The 27,184-nt window shown below is 44.5% G+C and overlaps 2 protein-coding genes across 4 annotated transcripts; one reads left to right on the forward strand and one right to left on the reverse strand.

The window, feature by feature from the left end:
- Window positions 1-20,134, forward strand: LOC110485885 (metabotropic glycine receptor). 3 transcript variants are annotated; one of them, XM_021557090.3, is made up of 12 exons: window positions 1-710; window positions 843-1,956; window positions 2,649-2,757; window positions 7,898-7,982; window positions 8,290-8,516; window positions 11,145-11,213; window positions 12,697-12,806; window positions 13,041-13,279; window positions 13,605-13,743; window positions 14,349-14,451; window positions 14,537-14,686; window positions 15,112-20,134. In XM_021557090.3, exons 2-12 carry the CDS (start codon window positions 1,025-1,027, stop codon window positions 18,619-18,621), a joined length of 5,673 nt encoding a protein of 1,890 aa, XP_021412765.3. In that variant the 5' UTR covers window positions 1-710; window positions 843-1,024; the 3' UTR covers window positions 18,622-20,134. The 3 variants fall into 3 exon arrangements, with proteins under 3 accessions (XP_021412765.3, XP_090052068.1, XP_090052069.1); XM_090195942.1 differs by having other exon boundaries at window positions 54-1,956; XM_090195943.1 differs by lacking the exons at window positions 14,349-14,451; window positions 14,537-14,686; window positions 15,112-20,134 and having other exon boundaries at window positions 151-710; window positions 13,605-13,857.
- Window positions 19,674-26,857, reverse strand: mrpl45 (mitochondrial ribosomal protein L45). Its single transcript, XM_021557091.3, has 8 exons — window positions 26,504-26,857; window positions 25,727-25,928; window positions 25,387-25,504; window positions 24,922-25,020; window positions 22,369-22,417; window positions 21,535-21,684; window positions 20,768-20,941; window positions 19,674-20,401 (listed from the first exon to the last, which is right to left on the reverse strand). Exons 1-8 carry the CDS (start codon window positions 26,564-26,566, stop codon window positions 20,303-20,305), a joined length of 954 nt encoding a protein of 317 aa, XP_021412766.1. The 5' UTR covers window positions 26,567-26,857; the 3' UTR covers window positions 19,674-20,302.
- Window positions 26,858-27,184: the final 327 nt, after the last annotated feature.

The following is a 27,184-nucleotide window of genomic DNA, read 5'->3' on the forward strand; positions in this document are numbered from 1 at the left end:
ATACACAGCAGTCCCTGCCGCCAACAGATGTGCACTCTCATCACTCCACAGGCACAACAGTTACATTAGCATCTCCAGCAGCATACTGAGGGGGAATCACAGAAAGAGAGAGAGGGAGAGAGAGGGGGTAGAGGTTGAGGAGCAGGGGTAATCACCGTCAGTCAGAAAGAGAGAGCGAGAGAGAGAGTGGACAGTGAGAGCGAGAGATGCTTTACAGAGGAACTGTGGAGCGAGCAAGAATGTAACAGGCAGACAGAAGGAGGAGTGCAGGAGAGAGAGAGAGAGAGACACAGAGGAAAGCCGCTCTTTTTCTTTCCCCTTCCACACACTACTACACCTGCTCTCTCTCTCCGCCCCACCTTGCCCCAGACCCTCAATATTGGGCTGTTCCCTCACTCCCCTCCTCCCTCTCTGCCTCCTCCTGTCGTACACGCTAGCGCTTGTTTCGGGCTGGGAGTGTGGCGCACCTCTCTCTAATCTCGGTTGGTTTTGTCTCTCACTGCTCTGCTGCTGCTCTCACCGGGGACTTGTCGTCGGGAAACGGGAATACAAACATGGGAGTGACAGGCAGATTGACTGCGGACATGATGGGAATGGTAGTGGGATTGAGCGGGAACGCCACTGGATTTCCCCAACAATTCCCTCTCCCTCCCACCGACATGCAGGATTAACCAGGAACACCAGTTGGATTCCCCCAGTTCCCATCGGAGGTAGAGAGTATGATTTTTATCCGTGTGTGTTTGTGTGTGTGAGGAGTGTGTGATTATGAGGCACAAATGAGCACGGTGTGTTGTGTGTCTGAGACAGTGCTACAGATGATCGACTCCCCCTTGTCGTTACAGTAGACACCTGCTGGAGCACCTCAGCCTGTATGACTACGACTGGAGAGAAGAAGAAGAGGCATAAAGAGAGATGAGAGAAGAGGCTTATGAGGCTTTCCAAGCCTCGGCCAAAATGTGACATTTATTTGAGGATTTTGAAAAAGGTCAAGACTAGAGATTATAAAAGAGGGGGGTATTAGTATATGGCCCCCCCAACGGGAGTGGATTTGAGAATGGGCCCTGTTTGGCTCCTCTTGTTGCTGCTCACACCCCTTCTTTCAGCACAGGTTAGCATAGTTTCTGAATTGGCGACTACAGCCGAGTCAGAGGACCCAACGTCATCCGTTGTGAGCGCTACAGGGAAGTCGGGCATCCCCTACAGCCCTGATCCCTCAGGGTCGGTCACGACCCCCTCGGAAGCCCCAGAGGAGGACTGGACGCCGGCAGAGGTCTTTCTCTACAGCGGGGACAACTCCGTCTTGGAGATAGTGGAGTGCGACCGGGCGTACAGTCTCACGGGTCAGAACGCCCCCCTGCCGCGGGGGTTCTATGGCCCCCTCCGACCGTCCATGGATGCCCTGGCCAACACGGCCAACTTCCTCAACATGATCCTCCAGGCCAGCGACCTGCGAGAGAGCAGTGTGCGAGAGGACATGGAGTGGTACCACGCCATGGTGCGCGCCCTTCTGGAGGCCGACCCCCTCATCCGGCAGGCCCTCCTCACCTTTGACGCCGACCCAGCCTCCACCGCCCCCCAGCTCGTGCTCCGCGCCTCCCGGAACCCTGCCCCCCCCAGGTACCAGAACATCCTCCTCCAGGACCTCTCTAGCCAATGGGAAAGTCTGCACCTCCCGGCCCCCGCACCCGACGACACCTGGTTCAGCAGTTTCAAGTTTCCCACCTCCTCAAACCAGCCCACCTCAGCCCTATCTAAAAGAGTCCTCCTCAATGACCTCAGCACCCTGGACACGCCCAAATGGGTGCAGGGCGATAGCTATGTGACCAATCGCAGCGGGGTGCGCTGGGCCAACGGGCCATTCCTAGAGTGTGAGGACGGCCGCTTCCTGCCGGGCTGGCTGCTCACCCTATCCACTTCCTTCTACGGCCTGAAGCCCGACCTCAGCCCTGAGTTCAGGTCAGTCAGGGCCCTGGCTGCGTCTAAAATGGCACTCTATTGCTTATATAGGTTTTGACCAAGTGTCACCCTATTCCCTATATAGTGCACTACTTTTGACCAGGGCGAGTTGGGCGAGGGCCCTGGTCAAAAGTAGCACACGACATAGGGAATAGGCTGCCATTTGGACAAACCCATGTCTCTCTTTGTGTCTCATACTGATGACCTCATTTGAGGTAGATAGGTTTAGTACCATCATCAAGGACTATGATGGCTCCAACCCACTACTCCTGCCCCCAGTAGGCTATAATTCACGTTTCGTGCCTGGCTCTAAAAATATCTGGCCCCAGCAGTACTAGGGCCTATAGTAGTAACCAGAGAGCCACACTGTAGATACTTTGATAAGCATTTGAAATAGCAGATATGATTGAATTACCCATTGCTGGATACGATCTGACATTTCAAAGTAAGGCCCTTTTAAAGGCCAAAGAGGTTGATCTAGAGAAAATGTCAAGCTCCAGGCGATAGAGTTGAATACAGATGATTCAATTACAATAATAATATATTTGTTCCCATAAAAGGTCCTGTTGTTTATGTTGCTATTTGCTATTTGTTTGTGCCCAGTTCGTTTCCAGGATATTCTCTTTTACTGAAATGGATGTGTCTCTTTGTGTGTGTGTGTGTGTGTGTGTGCGCGCGCGCTCTTGTGCCAGGGGTGTAATCCGTGTGGATGTAAACGTACAGGGCTTTGATGTGAACCAGTGTGCCACGGGGGACGCTTGGTTTGCCAACACACACCAGTGCAACCGCACCACCATGGAGGTAAAGAGACTCTCAAAACATTTAAGCCCTGGAAAAACAGTAACTGGAACCTCAAACTGTTGTTGAAGAGTTACAGAACCTCTTGTCTCTGACCAAAGGCCTAGATTCAATCAGATCAAGCGTTAACCGGTGACAGCGTTGGAGCTGTCAAATCAGTGAGCAGCTGCTCTTGATCATTGCCACGAAGCCACACCCCTCCCATCCGCATTACAGTGGGTTTTGACCAAAGGCCACACCTTCTCTTGACAATGCTTTGCTCCAATGCTTCGCTATGATTGAAGTTTTTATAAAGTAGAGCAGAGCTCAACTTTTTTCTACCGCTCTGCTAGCAGGGTTCTCGCCGCTCACAACTTCTCCAGCACAACTTCTCCAGCTGAATTCGTCGTTGGTGAAACCCCTGCATTAGAAGTTGAGAACAAGAAAGTGTAGGCTACATATACATAATTACGTTCAAATTGAAAGTCATTCAACAAAATAATGAGGATTTCTATCAGCCTAATCGAGGTGTAGAGCTCACATTCCAGTGTTGGAACTTGTAAACAGGGCTGCACTGGAATTATCTTAATGCTACTCCATGCACCCAATGGCAATGTCTGCTGTAGATATAATGCCAGAAGCCACTTGTGGATTTGACCGCTCTAAAGCACTTCCACCCCCGATAATGCCAAAACAACCGCTATGCGGATGTCTGCTACAGCGGATCTGATTGAATTGAGCCCTAAATCACCTAGAACCAAACCTTGAGTGGGCTGGCCAGCTACTCTGTCACAAGAGACGGCAAAACCCCCTAACTGGCTAAACTCAACTCCACGATTTACATTGGAGTTGTGGGTACTGGAGCTCCGACGTCACATAAAATGTTGATTTGATTCAAAACTGCTGATTAAATCACCCAAAGAATAGCCCACAGTTACACAGAACAATGTCTTGTGTAATTGCGGGCTATTCTTTGGGGGCTAAAATCTGCCGTTTTTGAGCCATCCACACTAGTCACCGCGCAACTCCATCGTAAATGGTGGAGTTGAGTTGAATAAGCTACAATACTCCAAACCCTAACCTATATACTTTTGTAAGTCACCATATAGGCAGTATTTACAGTGCCTTGCGAAAGTATTCGGCCCCCTTGAACTTTGCGACCTTTTGCCACATTTCAGGCTTCAAACATAAAGATATAAAACTGTATTTTTTTGTGAAGAATCAACAACAAGTGGGACACAATCATGAAGTGGAACGACATTTATTGGATATTTCAAACTTTTTTAACAAATCAAAAACTGAAAAATTGGGCGTGCAAAATTATTCAGCCACTTTACTTTCAGTGCAGCAAACTCTCTCCAGAAGTTCAGTGAGGATCTCTGAATGATCCAATGTTGACCTAAATGACTAATGATGATAAATACAATCCACCTGTGTGTAATCAAGTCTCCGTATAAATGCACCTGCACTGTGATAGTCTCAGAGATCCGTTAAAAGCGCAGAGAGCATCATGAAGAACAAGGAACACACCAGGCAGGTCCGAGATACTGTTGTGGAGAAGTTTAAAGCCGGATTTGGATACAAAAAGATTTCCCAAGCTTTAAACATCCCAAGAAGCACTGTGCAAGCGATAATATTGAAATGGAAGGAGTATCAGACCACTGCAAATCTACCAAGACCTGGCCGTCCCTCTAAACTTTCAGCTCATACAAGGAGACGACTGATCAGAGATGCAGCCAAGAGGCCCATGATCACTCTGGATGAACTGCAGAGATCTACAGCTGAGGTGGGAGACTCTGTCCATAGGACAACAATCAGTCGTATATCGCACAAATCTGGCCTTTATGGAAGAGTGGCAAGAAGAAAGCCATTTCTTAAAGATATCCATAAAAAGTGTCGTTTAAAGTTTGCCACAAGCCACCTGGGAGACACACCAAACATGTGGAAGAAGGTGCTCTGGTCAGATGAAACCAAAATTGAACTTTTTGGCAACAATGCAAAACGTTATGTTTGGCGTAAAAGCAACACAGCTGAACATCACCCTGAACACACCATCCCCACTGTCAAACATGGTGGTGGCAGCATCATGGTTTGGGCCTGCTTTTCTTCAGCAGGGACAGGGAAGATGGTTAAAATTGATGGGAAGATGGATGGAGCCAAATACAGGACCATTCTGGAAGAAAACCTGATGGAGTCTGCAAAAGACCTGAGACTGGGACGGAGATTTGTCTTCCAACAAGACAATGATCCAAAACATAAAGCAAAATCTACAATGGAATGATTCAAAAATAAACATATCCAGGTGTTAGAATGGCCAAGTCAAAGTCCAGACCTGAATCCAATCGAGAATCTGTGGAAAGAACTGAAAACTGCTGTTCACAAATGCTCTCCATCCAACCTCACTGAGCTCGAACTGTTTTGCAAGGAGGAATGGGAAAAAATGTCAGTCTCTCGATGTGCAAAACTGATAGAGACATACCCCAAGCAACTTACAGCTGTAATCGCAGCAAAAGGTGGCGCTACAAAGTATTAGCTTAAGGGGGCTGAATAATTTTGCACGCCCAATTTTTCAGTTTTTGATTTGTTAAAAAAGTTTGAAATATCCAATAAATGTCGTTCCACTTCATGATTGTGTCCCACTTGTTGTTGATTCTTCACAAAAAAATACAGTTTTATATCTTTATGTTTGAAGCCTGAAATGTGGCAAAAGGTCGGAAAGTTCAAGGGGGCCGAATACTTTCGCAAGGCACTGTAAGTAGTAGTAGTGGGTATTGTGACATCATATGATTCATATAAATGCATTCGTCAACCCTAACCGCTTTAAATAGCTTTACTCTCTCTCCATCTCCATCCTTCACCTGTTACTTCATTTACATTTGTGTCCTCCACTCAACCCCTCATCCATTCATAGTTGTCCTCCTCTGCTCCTCCTTTACCTTCACCCCCAATTTATTCCCCTTCTCTTGTTTGATCATCATCTGTCCTTTCCGACACAATCCTCTCCCTCTCATCCCGCCCTTCTGTTTAAAGATAGCTGTGCTGGGTGGCGGAGGGATGATCTGCAGGATTAAGATGATAATCCAGCCATGAACGACAACCTTCCCCCAATCCCCATGCACCCATCACTCATCTGACAGGCAGAAACAGAACACAGGAGCACGCCCATATCCCAATCTCATCAGCATCATCCCCTCTCTAGTCTCATCCTGTCCCCTCATGGAACATCCAGAGACAGGTCAGAGGTGGAACAAGAGAGAGATTGATTTCCAGGTAGAATGGGATGTTTTATTAGAGATTATTTAATTTCCTACAAAAGGAGTTCATTGATTCATGTTTAATTGCGGGCTAAGGCCTCTTTTAAAAGGGGAAGAGATGACTTGCATTATTAAAATAATAATACTGTATTTAAACTATATGATCTTATGATCTAGCTACACTTAAATCAAGTGATTTGATACCTTTATCAGGTTTTTTCCAAAGGCAAACAGATGTCTTTCACTTTCACTTTGTGTGTGTGTGTGTGTGTGTGTGTGTGTGTGTGTGTGTGTTACATACAAATTACTCACCAAGTCAATTGTAAATCCATATAACAGTCAACTAAGAAAAATTAAAACACCTCTCTCAATCAAAATGTCATAACGCAATAAAAAAAACATACAATGAACCATATTAGATAGACACTCAGTAAGAGTCAAGCCATAGAGCAAATACGCCTCTGGAGTGAGCTTGATATGTACATCATGAGGCTTTAAAGTGCAGGTCCATGCTATGTCTACCAACCGGCGGACTTATTAATTACTTGCTATGTATGCCATCTCCATCTCAGAATTAAATTGCCTTCATGCCTGAGTTCAGTTAAATCCATGGAACATACAAATATTTAACCCTTTCAGTAGAAACGCGTTTACCCCGCCCACCTGAGGATTTGTCTTTTTCAGGCATCTATTTCCTGTGTTTGAGGGGTGAAAATCCACTTGTCACTTAATTCTCGCTGGATTGATACCTTTCATTTGAATCCCCCGACTCTTTCATACTCTTGCTTGTGCCTGTCGTTTTTTCCCCGTTAACGTTACGACCGTGGAAATGTTTGTTCTGACCTGTCAAACACACCCCGGCAATGGCTGTCATGGGCTCAATGGGATACGTTGTCTTTCTGTTGAATCTGTATGAACGCTAAAGCTTCGTCAGGGATTTAACACACCGTCTCGACGCTTACATCACAAGAAAGAGAAGAAAAATAACCTTCTTTTGATGGGTGTTATTTTTTTGTGGAATTGAAAAAAAGTAATCATTTAATACAGTTGAAATGTTTACAAATTAGATGCGCTGAAGTGAAACCAACTTCAGAAAATGAAGACTCGAATTATAGTGATATTATGTCTGATCTCGCCAACAATGTGTGTGTGTGTGTCTTCCTACGTGTGTGTGTGTGTGTGTGTGTGTGTGTGTGTCTTCCTACGTGTGTGTGCATATGGGATTTCACTGGTAGAAAAGGGGTAATGCTCTTGGTAGCAAAGCATTACATATCCATTTAGGTTTTAACTTAGATTAACACGGAGGCGAGAGGCAAACGTCCAAATGGGTGTTTCCTTGACTGAGTGCAGCTGTGCTGGGAACCATCATGGTGGAGAAACTAACACCAGGCTGGCTGAGAGAACATGTGGAACACACTCCATCTCCATTAACTCGAGAACAGCCAAGCATGTCAGTCCAATCAGGCATAGGCAAATACAGTCACCTAACTGTAACAATTCATACCAACAAAGCCCTATTTATCATAACAAGAGAACAGTGTTTTTTTGGCCATTTTCACACAGAAATGCTGATATTACAGCAGCAGCAGATAATGATGCCTTGGTTGCATTGGCTTTTTCTGACGTCCACAGCTGTTTACAGATGGAAACATTGCAGATATGCCAAAGAAAAACTATTACTTGCAATTGAATTGTTTTTTATTCCTCTAGGAGCTCCCCGTTCAGGTGTGGAGTGGGGATATTGCAATAATGATAAAGTCCTCCTAATACAGACATGTCAAACTCGACACCTCACGGACCCTATTCATCCTTGGTATCAATCAGGGACAATGATTGAACAAAACCCAAACTACCCTTGTCCTTGTACTGTGATGTGAACTTAAATCCCCACTGCTTTTACTACCTTCCAGTGTGAGCCAATCACAGGCCAGGGATTCAGATTGGGCCAGTACTGCTGTCGCTGCAAAGAGGGATACTACAGCCCCCCAATGGACGGTAAAGTAGACACACAGGCTTGCATCCCAAATGGCACCCTATTCCCTTTATAGTACACTACTTTTGACCAGAGTCCACAGGGTAGTGCACCCTGAAGGGAAATTGGTGCCATTTGGGATGCATTCAAATAATCAAGAACACTTCTATTCAATGTTTGTCTAAGAACTTTACTTTATATAAGACCCTGGTTAATGTGATGTAATCTTTTGACTTGTAAGCCAAAAACAGCTCTAAGACAATACTTAAAGATTCATTGTCGTCACTGTCCAGCTGTCTTTGTTTCTATCCCCGTGTGTGTCTAATGCAGAAGGTGGTGCTCTGAACGGCAGTGGTGGGGAGGGGGGTGGCGTGTGTTACCCGGCCCTGCCCATCTGTCTCCCCTGTTGGCCGGGCTGCAGGCGCTGCGAGGACGGCACCCCCTGTTGGGTAGAGGAGGACTGGTTCCTCAGAGCCGGGCTGCTGGCCGTCCAGGGCTTCTTCATGCTGCTGGTGTTCATCAGCATGCTGGTGGCCTACCAGTTCAGATGCAGCAGGGTGAGTGAGTTCTAGTGGGTGAGAGGGTCATATTCATTAGGGTACACTGTAGCAAAATGTATTGCAACGGAACATTTAAATGAGTGCTTCTTGTTGGACAAGTTAAGGTAGTCCCTCGCTGTTGCAGTATGTTTTCTTCCGTGTGGTGCCTAATCAATACACCTCTGGAGTAACTCTAACAGTTAAGGTTAATGGTAGAGAAATATGATTCTAGATCTGTGGTTAGGGGCAACTTCTACAACAAGCCATCATTGATGGCTAACTGTTCGGTTTCATCATGAAGATCTCACTAGTCTTCAAGTTTCAATGTTTATTCGCAGTGCTACTTGAGTCGATAATTAGAAGGAAATTGACATGAAGCTCTGCTAAAAGTAACAATTAAGTTGTTCCCTCATTCTTTTGAAACACTGTCAGTGCTAGAATATTGCTTCCTTGTATATAGCATATGCTGAAACTCTGCTCTGTGGCTCTATTACAGGTAATCTAGTCATCTTGACGTCTTCTGTCATTACTCATCATAATCGTTGTCACTCTACATAAGAAATGTGGAAATACCTAACTCAGGGCTCTGAGCTTGAATTTAAAAAAACGTCTCAAAGTAGGAGTGCTGATCTAGGATCAGGTCCGCCCTGTCCATATAATATTATTCACCACGATCTATAAGGCCAAATGAATTCTATATCAGCACTACTCTAAGAATCCTTCTGAATATGAGCCCCGAGTGTCAACATGAATTGAACATCTTAAGCCATGTTCTATGTGACAGCTTACGAATGAATACATTTATCCAATATCAGATACAGTAAGGCCAACATACAGGTAACTGCCAAAATAAAGGAAACACCAACATAAAGTGTCTTAATAGGGCGTTGGGCCACCATGAGCCACATCAGCTTCAATGCACCTTGGCATAGATTCTACAAGTGTCTGGAACTCTATTGGAGGGATGCGACACCATTCTTCCATGAGAAATTCCATAATTTGGTGTTTTGTTGATGGAAAACGTTGTCTCAGGCACCGTGCCAGAATCTCCCATGAGTGTTCAATTGGGTTGAGATCTGGTGACTGAGACACACACACACACACACACACACACACACACACACACACACACACACACACACACACACACTTAAACCCCCTATACTCCTTTGATCCCCCTCTTTCAAAGTCACTGAGATCTCTTCTCGCCATGGTAGCCAAACTACTGGGCAACTGGGCATTTTATACAAGCATGATGGAATGGGACGTTTTTTTTTAAAGCATTGCTTAATTAACTCAGAAACCACACCTGTGTGGAAGCACCTGCTTTCAATATACACAAGTTTGGGGTCACTTAGAAATGTCCTTGTTTTTTAAATAAAATCACATTTTTTGTCCATTAAAGTAACATCAAATTGATCAGATTAGCCTTAATGAAGCTGCCAGTTGAGGACCTGTGAGGCGTCTGTTTCTCAAACTAGACACTCTAATGTGCTTGTCCTCTTGCTCAGTTGTGCACCGGGGCCTCCCACTCCTCTTTCTATTCTGGTTAGAGCCAGTTTGCTCTGTTCTGTGAAGGGAGTGGTACACAGCGTTGTACGAGATCTTCAGTTTCTTGGCAATTTCTTACATGGAATAGCCTTCATTTTTCAGAACAAGAATAGGCTGACGAGTTTCAGAAGAAAGTTCTTTGTTTCTGGCCATTTTGAGCCTGTAATCGAACCCACAAATGCTGATGCTCCAGATACTCAACTAGTCTAAAGAAGGCCAGTTTTATTGCTTCTTTAAACAGCACAACAGTTTTCAGCTGTGCTAACATAATTGCAAAAGGGTTTTCTAATGATCAATTAGCCTTTTTAAATGATAAACGTGGATTAGCTAGCTCAACGTGCCATTGGAACACAGGAGTGATGGTTGCTGATAATGGGCCTCTGTACGCCTATGTAGATATCCCATTAAAAATCAGCCGTTTCGAGCTACAATAGTCATTTACAACATTAACAACGTCTTCACTGTATTTCTGATCAATTTGATGTTATTTTAATGGACAAAAAATGTGCTTTTATTTAAAAAACACGGACATTTCTAACTGACCCCAAATTGTTGAACAGTAATGTACTTGTACCCCTCATTTGCTCAAGTGTTTCCTTTATTTTGGCAGTTACCTGTATATCTTCATGTATCATCACATTACAGCAGGGGCATTAGTATAATTGTACCTCCCCCTGGCCATTCTTCCTCTCTAAGATAGTGCTCCATGGCCCTAGTCTCTGCATACATCAACACATGTAGAGTTAAATGGTTAAACGCGGAGCCACGATGGTCCACAGAGACATCGGAAATCAAAGCACTGTAAAATAAGCACATCATACTGAACCAATCACGTTTCCTCAATTCCTCTCTCTCTCCCCCCCTCCCCTCACTTTCAATCTCCATTTCCACCTCTCTCTCCCTCATCCACCCCTTCCCTCTCCACCCTCATCAACTGCATCCTTCTCGCCGTTGACCTCTACCTTCCCTCTTCTCTGCCCTCCCTCCCCCATCTCTCCCCCTCACCTTCCCTCTCCCCACATCCATCCCTCCTCTCTACCCTCCCTCCATCTCACCTTTTCCCCTTCCCTCTGTCTATCTCACCTCCCCCTATAGAGGATTCGGGCATCGGGTCTCCTGCTTTTGGAGACCATCCTGTTTGGCTCTCTGCTCCTGTACTTCCCGGTGAGTGAGATAATATATGAGCGAGTGAGTGAGTGTGGAGATAAGAGCGCTCTTTTCAGATCACTGCGTTGGGTTGGGGATTATATTGTAATGGAGGATTTAGATTGGTGGTGGGGAGGGGGAAGGTTGCAACCCAAAGGCACCCGTATAGACCCTGGTCAAAAGTAGCGCACTATATAGGGAATAGGGTGCCATTTGGGAAGCAACCAATGTATTCGTTGCATAACTCTGCTTTACTCGATGGCCGAGGATAGGTTATCAATCACTTGTGTGATTCATTATCCCAATTAAGTAGTCGTTGCTGTCAGAGTGTGCGCAACTGGTCGAAGGAAGTCAGGTGCAGGAGAGCAGAGATGAGTGAACAGGCACACTTTAATCAGGCAGAGGAAAACAGCCAGAAGCAACTGCATCACAACACTCCGGCCCAAGGAAAAAACGATAGCGCACAAATCACACAAATAGGTACAAAATAACAAAACCACGGGTTACAACAATACCCGGTGCAAAACCAGTCTGTAGCGTCACACACGTAACGAACGAACAAAACCACACACAGACATGGGGGGAACAGAGGATAATCTACACATAGAGTAATGAGGGGATGTAAACCAGGTGTGCGGAAAAACACGACAAAACAAATGGAAAATGAAAGGTGGAGCGGCGATGGCTAGAAGACCGGTGACGTCGACCGCCAAACGTCGCCCGAACAAGGAGAGGGACCGACTTCGGCGGGAGTCTTGACAGTTGCACAACTCACCCACACGTGTATCTACCCTGAATCATTGATCAAAGTATCCCGTTCAAGCCAATGGTAAATGATGGGGGCATGTGATCATATTACTTCGCTCGCTAGTACACAAGGTTGAGTTACATATGTGCGATATACACATATTAATGTGTTCCCTTCCTCCGTTCAAAACGGAGGAGCTTTGCTGTGTTCCCACTTCACTACGGTATCACAGATGCACTAAAGAAACACCTATGGGGGATTGAGACGCTAAAAGGCCGACACAAAGGTGAAATTCCTTTCAATCTGCTGTAACTGTGGAGCGTTGGCCCAGACAAAAGGGCAACCGAGGGACAGACTCTCTCATCTCTGTAGGGCATCACCTGGGGGGGTCACACATCGCCCCCTTTAGCCCTCCAGCCATTTGATCTACTGTTGCCGCGGTCACCGACCTAGAGCACACATACGAATCCACTCATGTACACACACAGTCCTGTACACTGCGCATTTCTGTACACGTTCTGTACTGTTGTGTACAGTTGTGATTACTAAGTGCATAATGTGTCTCTCCACTGAGGAAGGTAGAAATGTTCTATTTCAACACATTCTAATCAATTATGGTCCTGTATTATTTTTTTTATCCACAAAGCCTGTTACCTATTGTAACTACAAAGACAAGGTAAACTAAGCTCACGGGGAGTGATTTCGCGTGATAGATCATCTGCTAATGCCTCTCTCTCTATCTCTCCCCGTCAGGTTTTCATCCTGTACTTCAAGCCCAGCACCTTCCGATGCATCCTGCTTCGCTGGGTGCGACTTCTGGGCTTTGCCATCGTCTATGGAACGGTAACACTGAAGATATATAGGTCTGTACTACCGCACTCTCTCACTACTACTACACTACTACATCACGTATCGTCAGTATCACCGCACGGGTATCCCCTCTCTATAGTCAGGTCGATCAATATGTTGTGAGCTCTTTCTCTGAACTCAGATCAGTTTCTATGCTGTAATGTAATTCAAAATGTGTCAAAAAAGTGTCTGTGTATGTTTTATCTCTGAGGAACGAGTAACATCGAGTCAACTTCCCACACATACAGGGTTCTCAAGGTGTTCCTGTCGCGCACAGCCCAGAGAGTGCCCTACATGTCCAGCATACACCTGCTGAGGTTGCTGGGAGTCATGGTTGTGACCGTCAGCTGGTTCCTGTGTGCGTGGACCGCGGGCGTTCTACAGAACCGTGACCGTAACGTTCCATTACTGATCATAACGAACACGTCGGATGGTCAGGGCTTCAGCCTCTGTGACCTAGACCGCTGGGACTACATGATGGCCGTGGGTGAGTGGATAAATCTAATTGAAAAAGAGGGTTGTTGGTGTTTTCCAGGTGATACAGAGAAAATAATCTATATTGAAAAGATAAACTCCAGCACACGGGCATTCTTGTGTCGACCTATTGACCAAAACCAAAAATCCATTGAATGTTACTGTTATCGATTTGGCTTTTTCTGTCTGGCTACAAATCACATTCCTGATTGAGGTCAGAGGTAAAAATCCATTTACAAACATGATTTTGAGCTCAACAACCCAGACACATTACTGCCTGACACTACTTGTGTATGAGAAGAGTATAAACGTTATGCCTGTCTCTTTGTCTGACTCAGCCGAGCTGATGTTTCTGTGCTGGGGCAGTTTACTGTGCAGTGCTGTGAAGCCAGTGCCCTCAGCTTTCCACGAGCCTCGCTACATAGGTATCGCCATACACAACGAGCTGCTGCTATCCTCCATGTTCCACCTGCTACGGTAACCAGTGTACATGATCCTCGGCTCTAAACAGAGGCAGTAAACCGGGATAAAGCCAATGATTTATAGTATATAGGCCTACACTAGATTACTAACAGGGGGCGCTGTTTTGAAGCCACTGCACCTCCATCTTGGCACTCCCCCACCGTTGTGAAAAATATTTTGAAAGCTGTAGAAATGTATTTATTCATGTCTTTTGTACAAAAAGTACGTTTTGTACGTTGTACGTTTATTTTATTACAGACACAATGCATACTTTCAATTATATTATGTGAGCTAAACATTTAAAAAATAAAATAAATAAATAACATGTTCCTTAATAAATGATAATTTTTGTAAAGTTCTGTTACTGTTCCCACTACAACAAAAAATACCTAAATTAATGGAATTCTGTCCTTGAAACATTTAATTCCTATGGAGGACTGCTTCTTCTGCGGAGTGCCAATATGGCTGACCGGTGGCTTCAAAACCTCTGATTGGCTAATACATAGCATCAGCAATCCAGGGTTTATATACATCATTGGATAAAACATGCTTATTCACCATGAGAAACGCATATTGTATAGGGACATATAACATGTCTTCCTGTTTTATATTTTTCTTAGGTTTGTCATGCCCTCTCTGCATCCTGACTGGATGCTGTTGCTGTTCTTCACCCATACGCACGTCACTATCACTGTGACACTTGCCCTGCTCTTCATACCCAAGGTACATGGCAATTTTCTTCCACAAGCAATGTAAGTATAAACCTGTCTCTGACACATAATAACTACTCTCTGTGTGTATTCTGTAGTTCCTCCATGTGTCGAGGGCAGGGAGAGAGGAGATTGCAGAGGAGGTGTATGAGGATGAGGTGGACTTGCGGCGATCCGGCTCGTACCTCAACAGCAGTTTTACCTCAGCAGTTTGGAGTGACCACAGCTTGGACCCCGATGACATTCGGGTAAACTCCCTTTCTGCCCTGGACCCTTACTAATTGACCATTTCTATTCAGGCACTGTCTAGGCCAAGACGGGAAGAAATTATTCAATAGAATTGAAACCTTAGTAAAATAAAACAATTGTAAACATTGAATTACTGCTATAACCATTTGTAGGATTACTTTATACTAATTTAAAACCAATTAGACTCTTCATTATAAACTTAGACATAAAAAGCCCTGTGTGTATTTCACAATATGTGGCCTGGCATAGACCTGACCTGTTTTCTCCTCCTCCTGCCCCTTCTCTTCTCCCTAAACTTGCTCTCCTTAACAATAACTCTTCCCCAACTAACTGTTCCCAATGGTTTTCCCTCTGCTCACTCATACCAATATCCTCCCTAATTCCCTTTATCCTTCCTTCTCTCTTCCTTTTCACCTGAAACCAGGATGAGCTGAAGAAATTGTATGGTCAATTGGAGGTCCACAAGACCAAGAAGATGACAGCAAACAACCCCCACCTGCAGAAGAAGCGCATCTCTCGGCGCGGGCTGGGCCGGTCCATCATAAAGCGTATCACTGAGATCCCAGAGTCCATGAGCCGACAGTGCAGCCGTGACGGCAAAGAGGTCAACCTGGGCAGCAGGGATGTTACCCACGCCGAGTCCTGTAAGAGAGCGCCAGATACTTTTAGCATAAATTACAAAGATGAACCAGTAAAGCAGCCTTCACCGGTGCTGCGTAAATCTCAAAGTGACTATGACTATGTAACCGATAAAGACCCCTCCTTGCACGACACCATGTTAAGGGCGAATCTAGCTAAGAGATGCTCACAGCGCTCTGAGACAGACTCGCTGGATATCGCACCATTGGTCTGTAAGTCGGCCAGTGCCCAAAACCTTACAGTCGATAACAATCTCCTGCTTCCTGGACCTACAAAGCTACACAAGTCACTGAGTTTAGCGTCCAGTAAAGCCCACAGTCTGGAAGACACCTACCGGGTAGGCAGAAATACTCCAGGCGAGCAAAGGCAGTCCCAACAGGATATCGCTATCAAGGACCAGACCTCAAGTGCCCTTGTGCAATCCCAGTCTTATGACAAAGCCGAAGTGTGTCCCTGGGAGCTGGCGGAGGAACGCCCTGCCAATAAGAACCAGCCACACGTTACCTTTGCTCCCTCTGAGGAAGAACCACAGAGCCCAGAGAGTATATCATCACCAATACTGAAACATATTTGCCCCTGGGACCATTTACCAGTTCCTAACCCAGCAGAAAGTCCTGCTGGGGATTCACAAGGGGGAGAGGCAGATTGCGAGTCCCCGAGACCCCAGGCTCCCATCTCCACTAGTGTACCTGGGTCCCCAAAGGCCGCAAACGACACGCGGGTCTTCTCCTTCCGCTCTTCCACCCAGAAATGGCTCTCTGTCAAATCTTTCGTAGGATCTGTGGATGCAAGCATCAAGGAAAAGGCCAAAAAGGAGACAGCAGGAGATACGGTAAAGAAACAGGACTCAATATCACGAAAGAGCCAAGGGAGTGTAGCCGCCATCGCCGTCATCGCTGCATTAAAATTAAAAACTCCAAGCACTTCAGGCGCAGAAGCGAAATCGCAAAGTGTTTCAAACTTGGAGAAGAAATGTGGTGTTTCAAGCATAGACAAGAGGACACAGCAAAAAAGAAGTATGACAACAGGAGATGTGAAACCTGTCCTCGTGAAACAGGCTGCAATCAGACTGTCCTCAAGTGATTCCTCCGAAAGAAGTCCTAGGAGAATAGTGGTTGTACAGTCCACTGTCCATCCCTGGGACTCAGAGGACATGCAAAAGGACAGTGTGTATGAAAACGTGTTCATCTCAAGGGAAAACACTGCACATCGCACAGCTAAGACTCCTTCCACTCACAGAAGAGGTAGCCAAATTAGGCCTGCTCTGAGTTTTTCCCAATCAGAGATTTGCCCATGGGATGTTCCTGCTTCCTCCCAGCAGGCCCCACAGAGACAACAGAGCACCACAGCAGACATTTGCCCGTGGGAGGTGGAGGAACCAGAGGAGGATCCAAAGGCGCCTGCACGTGTCAGTGTATGTCCTTGGGAATCAGAAGAAGTATTTAAAAGACAGGAGAGTGTCCTGGGAGATGTATGCCCTTGGGAAGCTGATGTTTCCGCCATCCCAATTACCTCAGCGTCCAAACAGTCTGAGAAGACACCAGAGGGTCTGAACAGGAAAGCAACAGATGTATGTCCTTGGGAAACTGATGAAACCCCACAGATTTCTCACGGCCTGAAACCCCAAAAGAGTGTACGGGTTGATGTCTGCCCTTGGGATGTGGGGGATTCCTTCCCTGAAAAAGTAAAGGTGCCGATTATTTATGAAAATGTTAATCCACAGGAGGACAAGGGATTACGTAATGTGCCACCAAAATGTCAGGAGACAATACATGCCAATGTCTGTCCATGGGAATCTGAAGAGACACCAAAATCCCAAGACAGTGAACGGGAGAATGTCTGTCCTTGGGAACCAACAGACACGGCAAGCATGGGGAAACAAGATGTACAAACAAAAAGCACAGAGCAAGCTAAATCTGCATCTGAAAAACTAAGTGTCCCCTTAGCAAAAGCATGTCCATGGGAATTCCCTGACCCACAGAAAGATTTGACAGTACTTTGTCCTTGGGAAGAGGAGAGTACAATGCCACCCATAACCATAAAGATCACCAAAAGATCATTTTCCCAGGAGACCACTGTGGCAAAAACAGACATTTGTCCATGGGACATTGGTGACCAAGAAAAGACAGATGGAAAAGACAGCCCTTGTACAAATGTTTGTCCTTGGGAAACTCAAGGCAGAACTCAAGCTGATCCAAAAAAGACTGACAGCATCCAAGTAAATATTTGTCCTTGGGAGACTGAGAAACCAGAGAAAACAGAGCAGCAAGACAGCAGTCCGGCTATTGTCTCCATAGAAACAGGAAAGACTAAAAGACAAGACAGCCTTCTAGCAGATGTTTGTCCTTGGGAAACTGGGGCAAATGATGAGCCAGACAAGACAAAAAGACGAGATGGCACTCAAACGGACGTTGGTCCATGGGAAACTGAGGAGCCAAAAAAGACAGAGGAGAAAGATGGTGTCAAAGTTGATGTTTGTCCTTGGGAACCTGGAGAGACAGACAAGACAAATGGACAAGACAGTACTGAAGCAGATATCTCCAAGGAAACACAAAAAGAGAAAAGACGAGACAGTGTTCGAGTTAATATTTGTCCTTGGGAAACTGATGTCCCCGAAGAACCAGAAAAGATGAAAAAGCAAGACAGTGTTCGAGCAGATGTTTGTGTATGGGAAACTGGTCCAGCTGAAGAGTCAGAAAATACTCAAATCCAGGACAGCACCAAGGCAGACATTTGTCCATGGGAGACCAGGGATCCTATAGAATCAGAGAAGATAAAAAAGCAAGAAAGTGTCCGAGAAGAGGAGAGTACAATGCCACCCATAACCATAAAGATCACCAAAAGATCATTTTCCCAGGAGACCACTGTGGCAAAAACAGACATTTGTCCATGGGACATTGGTGACCAAGAAAAGACAGATGGAGTATCATGGGAAACTGATGAACCAGAAAAGTCTGCAGAGAAAGAGGAAACTATCCTTGCCAGTGGCAGACAGGACGTCACAGAGACCCAGGGTGCACTCTCTATGGAACAGGGTGACGTTGCAGAACCTGCAGCCGGCAGCACGCAGGGGGCAGAGGCAGCCAAAGCTAACGTGCCCCTGGCTCGGCGTGATGCTATGTGCCCTTGGGAGATGGAAGAGACCAAACCACCATCATCCCCCTCATCCATCACAGAACACGACAATAACTCTGACATTTTTACATGGGATCCTGAAAACATTCCCGAAGAGGAAGAGGAGGAAGACGATGCCGAAAGTGCTGCAGAAGCCTTCGTCTTCCCATCTGACTTGTAAATGCCAGACCTGTCAGTTACTGGCTGGAACAAGAATGTCTCAGTGGGTTGTTACACCTGATTCACTGACTGGGTCACTGTGCAAAGATGTCCTATAGCGGGGGGGGGGGGGGGGGTAATGAATCGGACAGGACCTCTGCACACTTGAATGTAGCAAAGGCCCCTGGACTGTCCATCCATAACACTCCCCAGAAAGACATTGCTCCACAAGCAATACACCCCTGGGCCAGGATCTGCAAATGCTCTGCCCACCAGAGGTACACCCCCCCCCCACCCCCTCCCAGGTTCTCAATCAGAGAAAGTATCTGGATGCAGTCCCTCTTCTTCTTTCCACTTTGACCCAATTTTAGATAATGAATATTGTTTTCTGTGTCTCTTTGTGTGTTTATAAGTGACAATGCGCTCTTCTGTAATCACACAGTTAAAACCCCATCGCCATGGCTGTAAAAGGTTGACAACGCGTTTAAAAAAATAACAGCCCGAGCCTTACGAAGCTGGCGATAACTCCTTATAGACACACAGGGAAATAATCTACACCAGACCAGTGCTCCTTCAGCTTAACTGGGAAGCACATCCAGCATTTTTGGGAATCACTGATTACAATGGTGGTGATGCATGTCCTTTTTGTTGCCTGCTATAAACACATTCCAAACACTTTAAGGAGAGCTTTCCAGCTGTAATATAAATCTGTGCTTTTTTCAAAGTCAATTGTGTCAATTAGACAGTCGTGGCTACAAGGACATCAAATTTAATGTCAGTTCTGTAGATCAACAACATGATCACGTCCCCGAACTTTAACAGAGAACTTAAAATCGTTCTAATTCAATACTGATTGAGCTATAATCTGTTATTTTGAATAATTTACAATAGCAATTTTATTAGCGGAATAATAAATACATATTTTAAAAAATACGTGTGTGCATTTTGAGGATGCACGACCCAAACTTTCTTCACATTCTTTTTTTTAAGCATACAACTCAACTTGGAAACAGTTGCCCTAAAAACAACTGCACCTCAGAATAGTCCCATTGAAACTGTACATAAGGCCATTGATTTATTCACCATTTCCATGCTTTATTTACCAAATGTATCCATCCATATTTGACACATCTCCTCATTCAGTGAAAATGAAAATGTTGTGCAGTGGTGAGATCGTCTTCATGCTTTGCCTCGTGTTATCCGCAATGGACCAACTTCGTTTTGTGAGTGTTTTTTTTTTGATGCATGTAAGGTGTTTTTTGAACGGGTGTGCTATGTCTTTTTGTTAAATAGACTCAAATACCATCATCATTACACAATGAATCCTTTTTGTATGCATGTTGAAAAGTATTTCTGTTGATTTCAGTTATTTTTGTATGTATTGCCGATGAAAAGTACAGATTATTCTGATATAAAATGTACATTCACTGAAATCCAAAAAGTTATGAAAAAAAGGGAGGTGACATTTTATTTTTGTATTTTTTAAATTAACATGTAATATATGCACCATTGAAATAAACCATACAATCTCTACAGATCTGGACAATGTGGATTATTTGAAGTGTTTGAGATATACAAGTGTAAGGTGTAACAAAACAGTGTATTTTTATATAAAAAAGCAGAAAACTAAATGTAGCTTCATGGTTTCTGAAAAAAAATGAGAACGTATGTGTTGGCCCAGAATTACAGCTCCCAACTGTGGTCTATTTGTGCCACTGCACAGCCTTAGGCTTGGGCACTTCATAGTTGAGCCCTTCAAATTCCTCGCCTGGCTTGAGCTCCGGGCCAGGGATCATAACAGTCTGAAAAAGAGGAAATAAAAGCCAGTGAGCAGAAATTACAACCACAGACAAATGGGCTCTCATATTCGCTTTTGTGTACCATACATACAAGTTACTGAGAAATCTAAGGCCAGTCCTAAAACTGTCTGAGACAAAACACAGATAGATGGTAAATAACAGAGATTCAGTACATTAAAATCATTTAAAATCTGTTCAGTTAATGAACTGAAAATGTATTCAGGAATTTCATTAGTCATCTAATCATTTTCTAATCAACCCTTTGGTAAATAGTGTTAAAGGGGCACATCACCACTTTTTAACCACATTAATTTGTGACGTGCCCCTTTAAGATCAGTAAACTTGCTATAGACTCCTATGAAAGGTCACCTTGACGATGGGTTCCTTCACTGGGGCCCAGGCTGGTACTATCTTGCCATGTAACCTCCACATGCCGTATGGGTTGACGAGGTGCCTCTCCAGAACCAGGTACTCCAGCACATCCCTGGGCTCCTCTTCGCTCCCCATCATCAGTCTGCCGAAGCGGTCGTAGACAGCCAGGGTCTAACCACCAGAACACACAAGTTAACCATTTAGGAATGATGTTAATTCAGGTAACACAACAAGGTAACACAACCCTTACTGAGGATAATGGTGAAACGATGATGTAAACAGAGTGGTTACATTCAGCCATAAGAGTGGGACAGATTCAGGGGGCAGGAAAAGGTAGGGGGGGGGGGGGGGGGGAGAAAAGAGAATTGGTTCACTCATTACTAAATTGGTTCACTCATTGCTAAATTGGTTCACTCATTGCTAAATTGGTTCACTCATTGCTAAATTGGTTCACTCATTACTAAATTGGTTCATTACTAAATTGGTTCACTCATTACTAATTGGTTCACTCATTACTAATTGGTTCACTCATTACTACTATGCTAATGCAATGTGAATGTTTGAATCTATAAATAAATGCAGACCCTTATAGCTAAAGCTAAGCATAGCGCCATTGTCTCCTTTTAACGTTTCAAAATGTGGGATTCCATAGTACCCAACCTGTGTGTTATATACTTGTTTAAAGGCTCGTCGTGACAGTATTCCAACATGACGACAACCATTTTCGGAGTGACAGACCGTGTGTTTGCGACTGTCTGTCTCACCTGTCTGGAGTGCATGCGCACCGTAACCTGCCCATACAAGTTGCCTTTGCTGACCATGTCTGGGCAGCGGGCGTGCACCACCTTGGGCGGCTCCAGGGACTCCACGAAATGCCACCGCAGCGTCTTGTAGCGGTTCCCCCTCACCATCTCCTGCACAGGATGGACAGACAGTGAGCTAATGCCATCTAAGCTAAAAGAGCATCCCAAAGACCAAACACAACAAGTAACTTGTAGGTTATAACATAGGTTACAAGTATAATTAACATTTGATCATACTATTTCTTTGTAAAATACCTGGTTAATTCTGTACCGTAAAATTAAGTACAATAGGCTTGGGCCCATGTGAGGTCGGTATGTGCTAGCCCACTACTTATAACTAAGAAATGTCAAAGAGATGATATCCAAGTCAGGGCTGCAGCTATGCATTTGGTTTGCTAACTGGCTAGATGTCGTCAAGATCAAGCTTCTTGCTTACAGCAGAGACATTCAACTCCCTCCTGGATCAAGAGCCCTGTTGCCTAAATTGTTTTGAGTGTTTAAAAACAGAGCGCCATGTGTGCACTTCTGGTAACACCGCATACCCCAGTACGGTACAAAAACGGTATGACAATCTATATACCGCACAACCCTAAAGTGCAACCACACACACACACACACTATTTGCAGCAGCAGCAATTTTCATGACATGATAACACTGGGATTGTATCAGTGCAAATAGAACTGAGAATAAATATACATGGTGAAATAAATAGCCTGTGTATTGTATAAACAATAACAGTTAAGCAAGTGTACTGGTGATGGTGACAATAACTGCCTGAAGGAGAGAGAACTTACAGGGTAACATCTTTCTGTCACAAGGGAGTGAAGTTTCTCCTTGTTAAACCTGAAAACACACAGACAGAAGAAGGGTGATACACTTAAGAGCGACTGTCCCTAAAAAGCCACTTCTTGTTTTGATAGCGACCTGTGGCATCGATGGCAAAAACATTTATTCTGGTGTCAAAATTTACTACAAAGTGTAAATATGATCATTTTGGTCATCAAGTAAGTCTCGACCAAAACTGAGATTTGTGAGATAGCAAAAATGGTATGTCATTGAATGAATGGGACTGTAACAGTTTTCCTTGGGTTGTGTTTATGGGTACTGCCAAAAGCTGGCAGCACCCAAAAAGTAATCATCGATTTGGAGCGCAGCTGCACACGACCAGATTTTAATGCCCATGGTCATTTAAAAAAAACATTTGATATACCTACGGGGCTAGTTAGGGACCATGGGTAAAATACACACTGTACAGTGCATTCGGGAAAGTATTCAGCCCCCTTGACTTTTTCCACATTTTGTTACGTTGCAGCCTTATTCTAAAATTGATTAAATGCATTTTCCCCCCATCAATCTCCACATAATACTCCATAATAAGAAAAAACAGGTTTAGACATTTTTGTAGATTTATTCAAAATAAAAACCTGAAATATCACATTTACATAAGTATTCAGACCTTTTAATCAGTACTTTGTTGAAGCACCTTTGGCAGTGATTACACCCTTGAGTCTTCTTGGGTATGATGCTACAAGCTTGGCAAAACTGTATTTGGGGAGTTTTTCCCCATTCTTCTCTGCAGATCCTCTCAAGCTCTGTCAGGTTGGATGGGGAGCGTCGCTGCACAGCTATTTTCAGGTCTCTCCAGAGATGTTGGATCGGGTTCAAGTCCGGGCTCTGGCTGGGTCACTGAAGGACATTCAGAGACTTGTCCCGAAGCCACTCCTGAACTGTCTTGGCTGTGTGCTTTGGGTCGTTGTCCTTTTGGAAGGTTAACCTTCGCTCTAGTCTGAGGTCCTGAGCGCTCTGGAGAAGGTTTTCATCAAGGATCTCTCTGTACTTTCCTCCGTTCATCTTTCCCTCAATCTTGACTAGTCTCCCAGTCCCTGCCGCTGAAAAACATCCACAGCATGCTGCCACCACGCTTCACCATAGGGATGGTACCAGGGTTCCTCCAGATGTGACGCTTGTGCCAACGAGTTCAATCTTGGTTTTATCAGACCTGAGAGTCCTTGTTTCTCATGGTCAGAGTCCTTTAGGTGCCTGTTACTGAGGAGTGGCTTCCGTCTGGCCACTCTACCATAAAGGCCTGGTTGGTGGAGTGCTGCAGAGATGGTTGTCCTTCTGGAAGGTTTTCCCAGCTCCACAGAGGAACTCTGGAGCTCTGTCAGAGTGACCATCGGGTTCTTGGTCCTGACCAAGACCCTTCTCCCCCGATTCCTCAGTTTGGCCGGGAGGCCAGCTCTAGGAATAGTCTTGGTGGTTCCAAACTTCTTCCATTTAAGAATGATGCAGTCCACTGTGTTCTTGGGGACCTTCAATGTTGCAGACATATTTTGGTACCATTCCCTGATCTGTGCCTCGACACAATCCGGTCTCGGAGCTCTACAGACTATTCCTTTGACCTCATGGCTTGGCTTTTGCTCTGATATACACTGTCAACTGTGGGACCTTATATAGACAGGTGTGTGCCTTTCCAAACCATGTCCAATCAATTGAATTTACCACAGGTGGACTCCAATCAAGTTGTAGAATCATCTCAAGGATGATCAATGGAAACGGGATGCACAGGAGCTCAATTTCGAGTCTCATAGCAAAGGGTCTGAATAAGGTATTTCTGCTTTGTAGTTATGGGGTATTGTGTTTAGATTGTTGAGAAAAAAAATAGTATATAATCAATTTTAGAATAAGGCTGTAACGTAATAAAATGCGGAAAAAGTCAAGGGGTCTGAATACTTTCTGAATGCAATGTCCATGGGACAATATTTTAAACGTCAATAGCTCCTTATTTCAATGACAAACTATAAATTGTAGAAATTGATGCACAAATATTGAAAGCATTTATTGAGACAACTAAAAGATGCACAAAATGAAAATATTGTCCCATTTACATTTTATAAATTATTCACAGTCACCAACTAGCCCCAGGCTATCCAATGTCAAACCAACTTTGCCACGGTCACACACTAATCAGCTGAAGCTAATTGGCGAAAGAAGGTGGCTAGCACTAGCTAGCCTAGGCAACTTCAAGACAAGACCTGGTTAGACTGTTTCAAGTTACTGTTGAATTTTCTTAATGAGCCAGCTGAAAAACTAAGCCAAATCAGGTAGTTCAGATTTACAAACAAGATGAGCCTAAACAGACTTACACAGCAAGCTATATCAGTGAAAGCAATATATCCATCATGAGCACAGTGAGCCACTATCTCACTTCCAGTAGAAATGCCTCACTGGAATAACTGGGGACACCACTCACCCCTTTCACAGATCATCTTTGCCTGGTAGCCAAGAGTGTAAGCAGGATAGGGAGCAGTTGATTTGGGTCATATGAGAGTGAGTGTATCTCTTACTGTGTGAGAGCATTGTGCGCGTCAACGAAGATCTCCTGAGCTTTCACTGGGAACGCCTTTGTGGTGAACTCAGCGTCATGCTCTTTGATCTTGCGTATCCTGCAGTGGAGAGAAGGTTTGGTGTTCCCACTTTAAATGAACTACAACTTTTAAGGCTTCATAAACCCTTTATTAGGCTTTCATGAATGGACTATAAAGCCTTTATAAAAGTTTGTTTAAAGTGTAACCGGGGTTGTTTCAATGCCAAAGGCGTTAATGCAATATAAGAGACAAATAGGTACTCATTCTAAGTCTAATACTAACAGAGAGTAAGAATATCTAAGGAGTACATGACAGACAGTCTTTGCTAGCTGGGAGTATTTGAGTGTGTGTGAAAGATAAGGAAGGATCACTCAATATCCTACAAAAAGATAAACAATGGGGCGGCGGTCAATGTTAGAGTGTGACACAGGAAGACTGTCTCACGCTAGCTGGGAGGCAGCACCCTGTTTGATCTGCTCTGTGCGCTGTTTCAGACCCTCTTTGGACAGACTGGAGAGACGAGCATCCCCTTCTGGGGGGATATAGGGATCAAACACTCCCGCTGTGGTAGTGGAAAGGAGAGAAATATTGGTTATTGTGATATTATGCTAATATATTATGCTAATACTGTACTGGTCTAGCTTGCTTTTAGAACAAGTCTGCAACATGTATTCTCAAAATGGCTCATAAGTCTTACACTACCGCTGATATGCAGTCATCAGCAGTAGTGCCAGACTGTCTGACATTTTGAAAAGTGTATGAATGCACATAAACAGGTCTGTACCAGTGCAGGCGATGTTGATGGCTCTCTCCATGTACTCCTGCCTCAGGACAACACCTGCCGCTCTGGCTTTGGCCTCCTGGTCTGCCGAGACTGCCGCCTTCCCTTTTATCCCCACTGCCGGGGGAATGAAGTAGCGCTTCTTGGTCCTTACCGGGACAACAAAGGGCAGGGGATACCGTACCTCCAGCGAAGCTTCTGCATTCTGCACGAGGGGAAAGCAGGTGGATTAGATCAGAAATCATGGAGTACCAGTCTATGCATAAAGGTTATAGCACACTTTGTTCATGTGGTTTGCAATTCATGGAGATAAGAGAATTGCACATCATTATCAATTGGTTATTATTGTATGGTTAATATCATATGATGGCACATTCTTTATGTATTTAGTTTAACAAACAACTTGGTTTTGGACATAAATACAAAAATCAGATGACGCTAGTCAAAGAGACTGAAGAAAACAGTGTTATAAAATGCAATTATGACATCTTATTGAGTTACACGCGTTTTAGGGTGGCTACGGTGATTGATTAATGAGTATAAACTAGCGAGGTAGCTAAACTGGTTTAAAACTTAGTCAGTTGAAAAATTGAGTGTTTTAGCAAGAGTTGCCTTCCAAAAAGATCTGCTTGCTGGGTTTAGCTAGGTTAGCTAGCTAGCTACTGCTGATTATAAACCTACAGCTTTTTTCGGTGTCATTTTCTGGGGCTGAGCAGTCAACATTTCAATGAATTATGTGTAATTTATAGCTAATGTAATCCATATTCTCTCAAATAATACCTTCAAATTGCTGAATCTCATCCGATGCAGAGGTAGTAATGCCCTCCTCATGGACATCGCCATATTTGCTGTCAGACTCAGTTTGAGGTGTGTTCAAGAACAATATATCTGCGCTGTGCTGCGTATTGTTACGATTCTTCTTGCAACGTTTTGGGGGTCACTTTGGCTATTCTGCCTTGCTCTGCATTTTAGAATAAACTATTTCTTGTTTAGGTTTTTTTTATCATGAGAATCTGCTTTCAGTTATTGTTGATATATAGTTCAAAGATGTTTAGATCAGAAGACAAAAAATCTACAAGGTGTGGCCAAATGTTTAACTGTTGTAACAAGGCAGAGGGCTCCATTTTGCTCTGCATTGACATGATTGGTTGATGGTAGGTGAGGGCGGGCGGGCGGTCCTGTATAAACACAAACTCACTTCCTTGACCATTTCCTTCACAACAGCTCTGCGCTGCCCCGCAAAGCACAAGAAGTATGAATGCCCTGACTTGCATAGCCGGTAAATGCTGACCGCAGTGCTGCACTGCCAATGCAGACGTCAGAATGACCATGCAGCGCATTTGATATGGCCTCTGCAGAAGTCAGTGCATTCATAGTTTTTGCGCTTCCCTAAGCATCTCAGAGCTGCTCTGAAATAAGCTGTCAAGTGAGTTTGTATTTATACAGGACCTCATACCCGCA

The sequence above is a fragment of the Oncorhynchus mykiss genome, chromosome 13 (assembly GCF_057628025.1).
Source record: "Oncorhynchus mykiss isolate SJ-2025 chromosome 13, ASM5762802v1, whole genome shotgun sequence".
Lineage (NCBI taxonomy): Eukaryota > Metazoa > Chordata > Actinopteri > Salmoniformes > Salmonidae > Oncorhynchus > Oncorhynchus mykiss.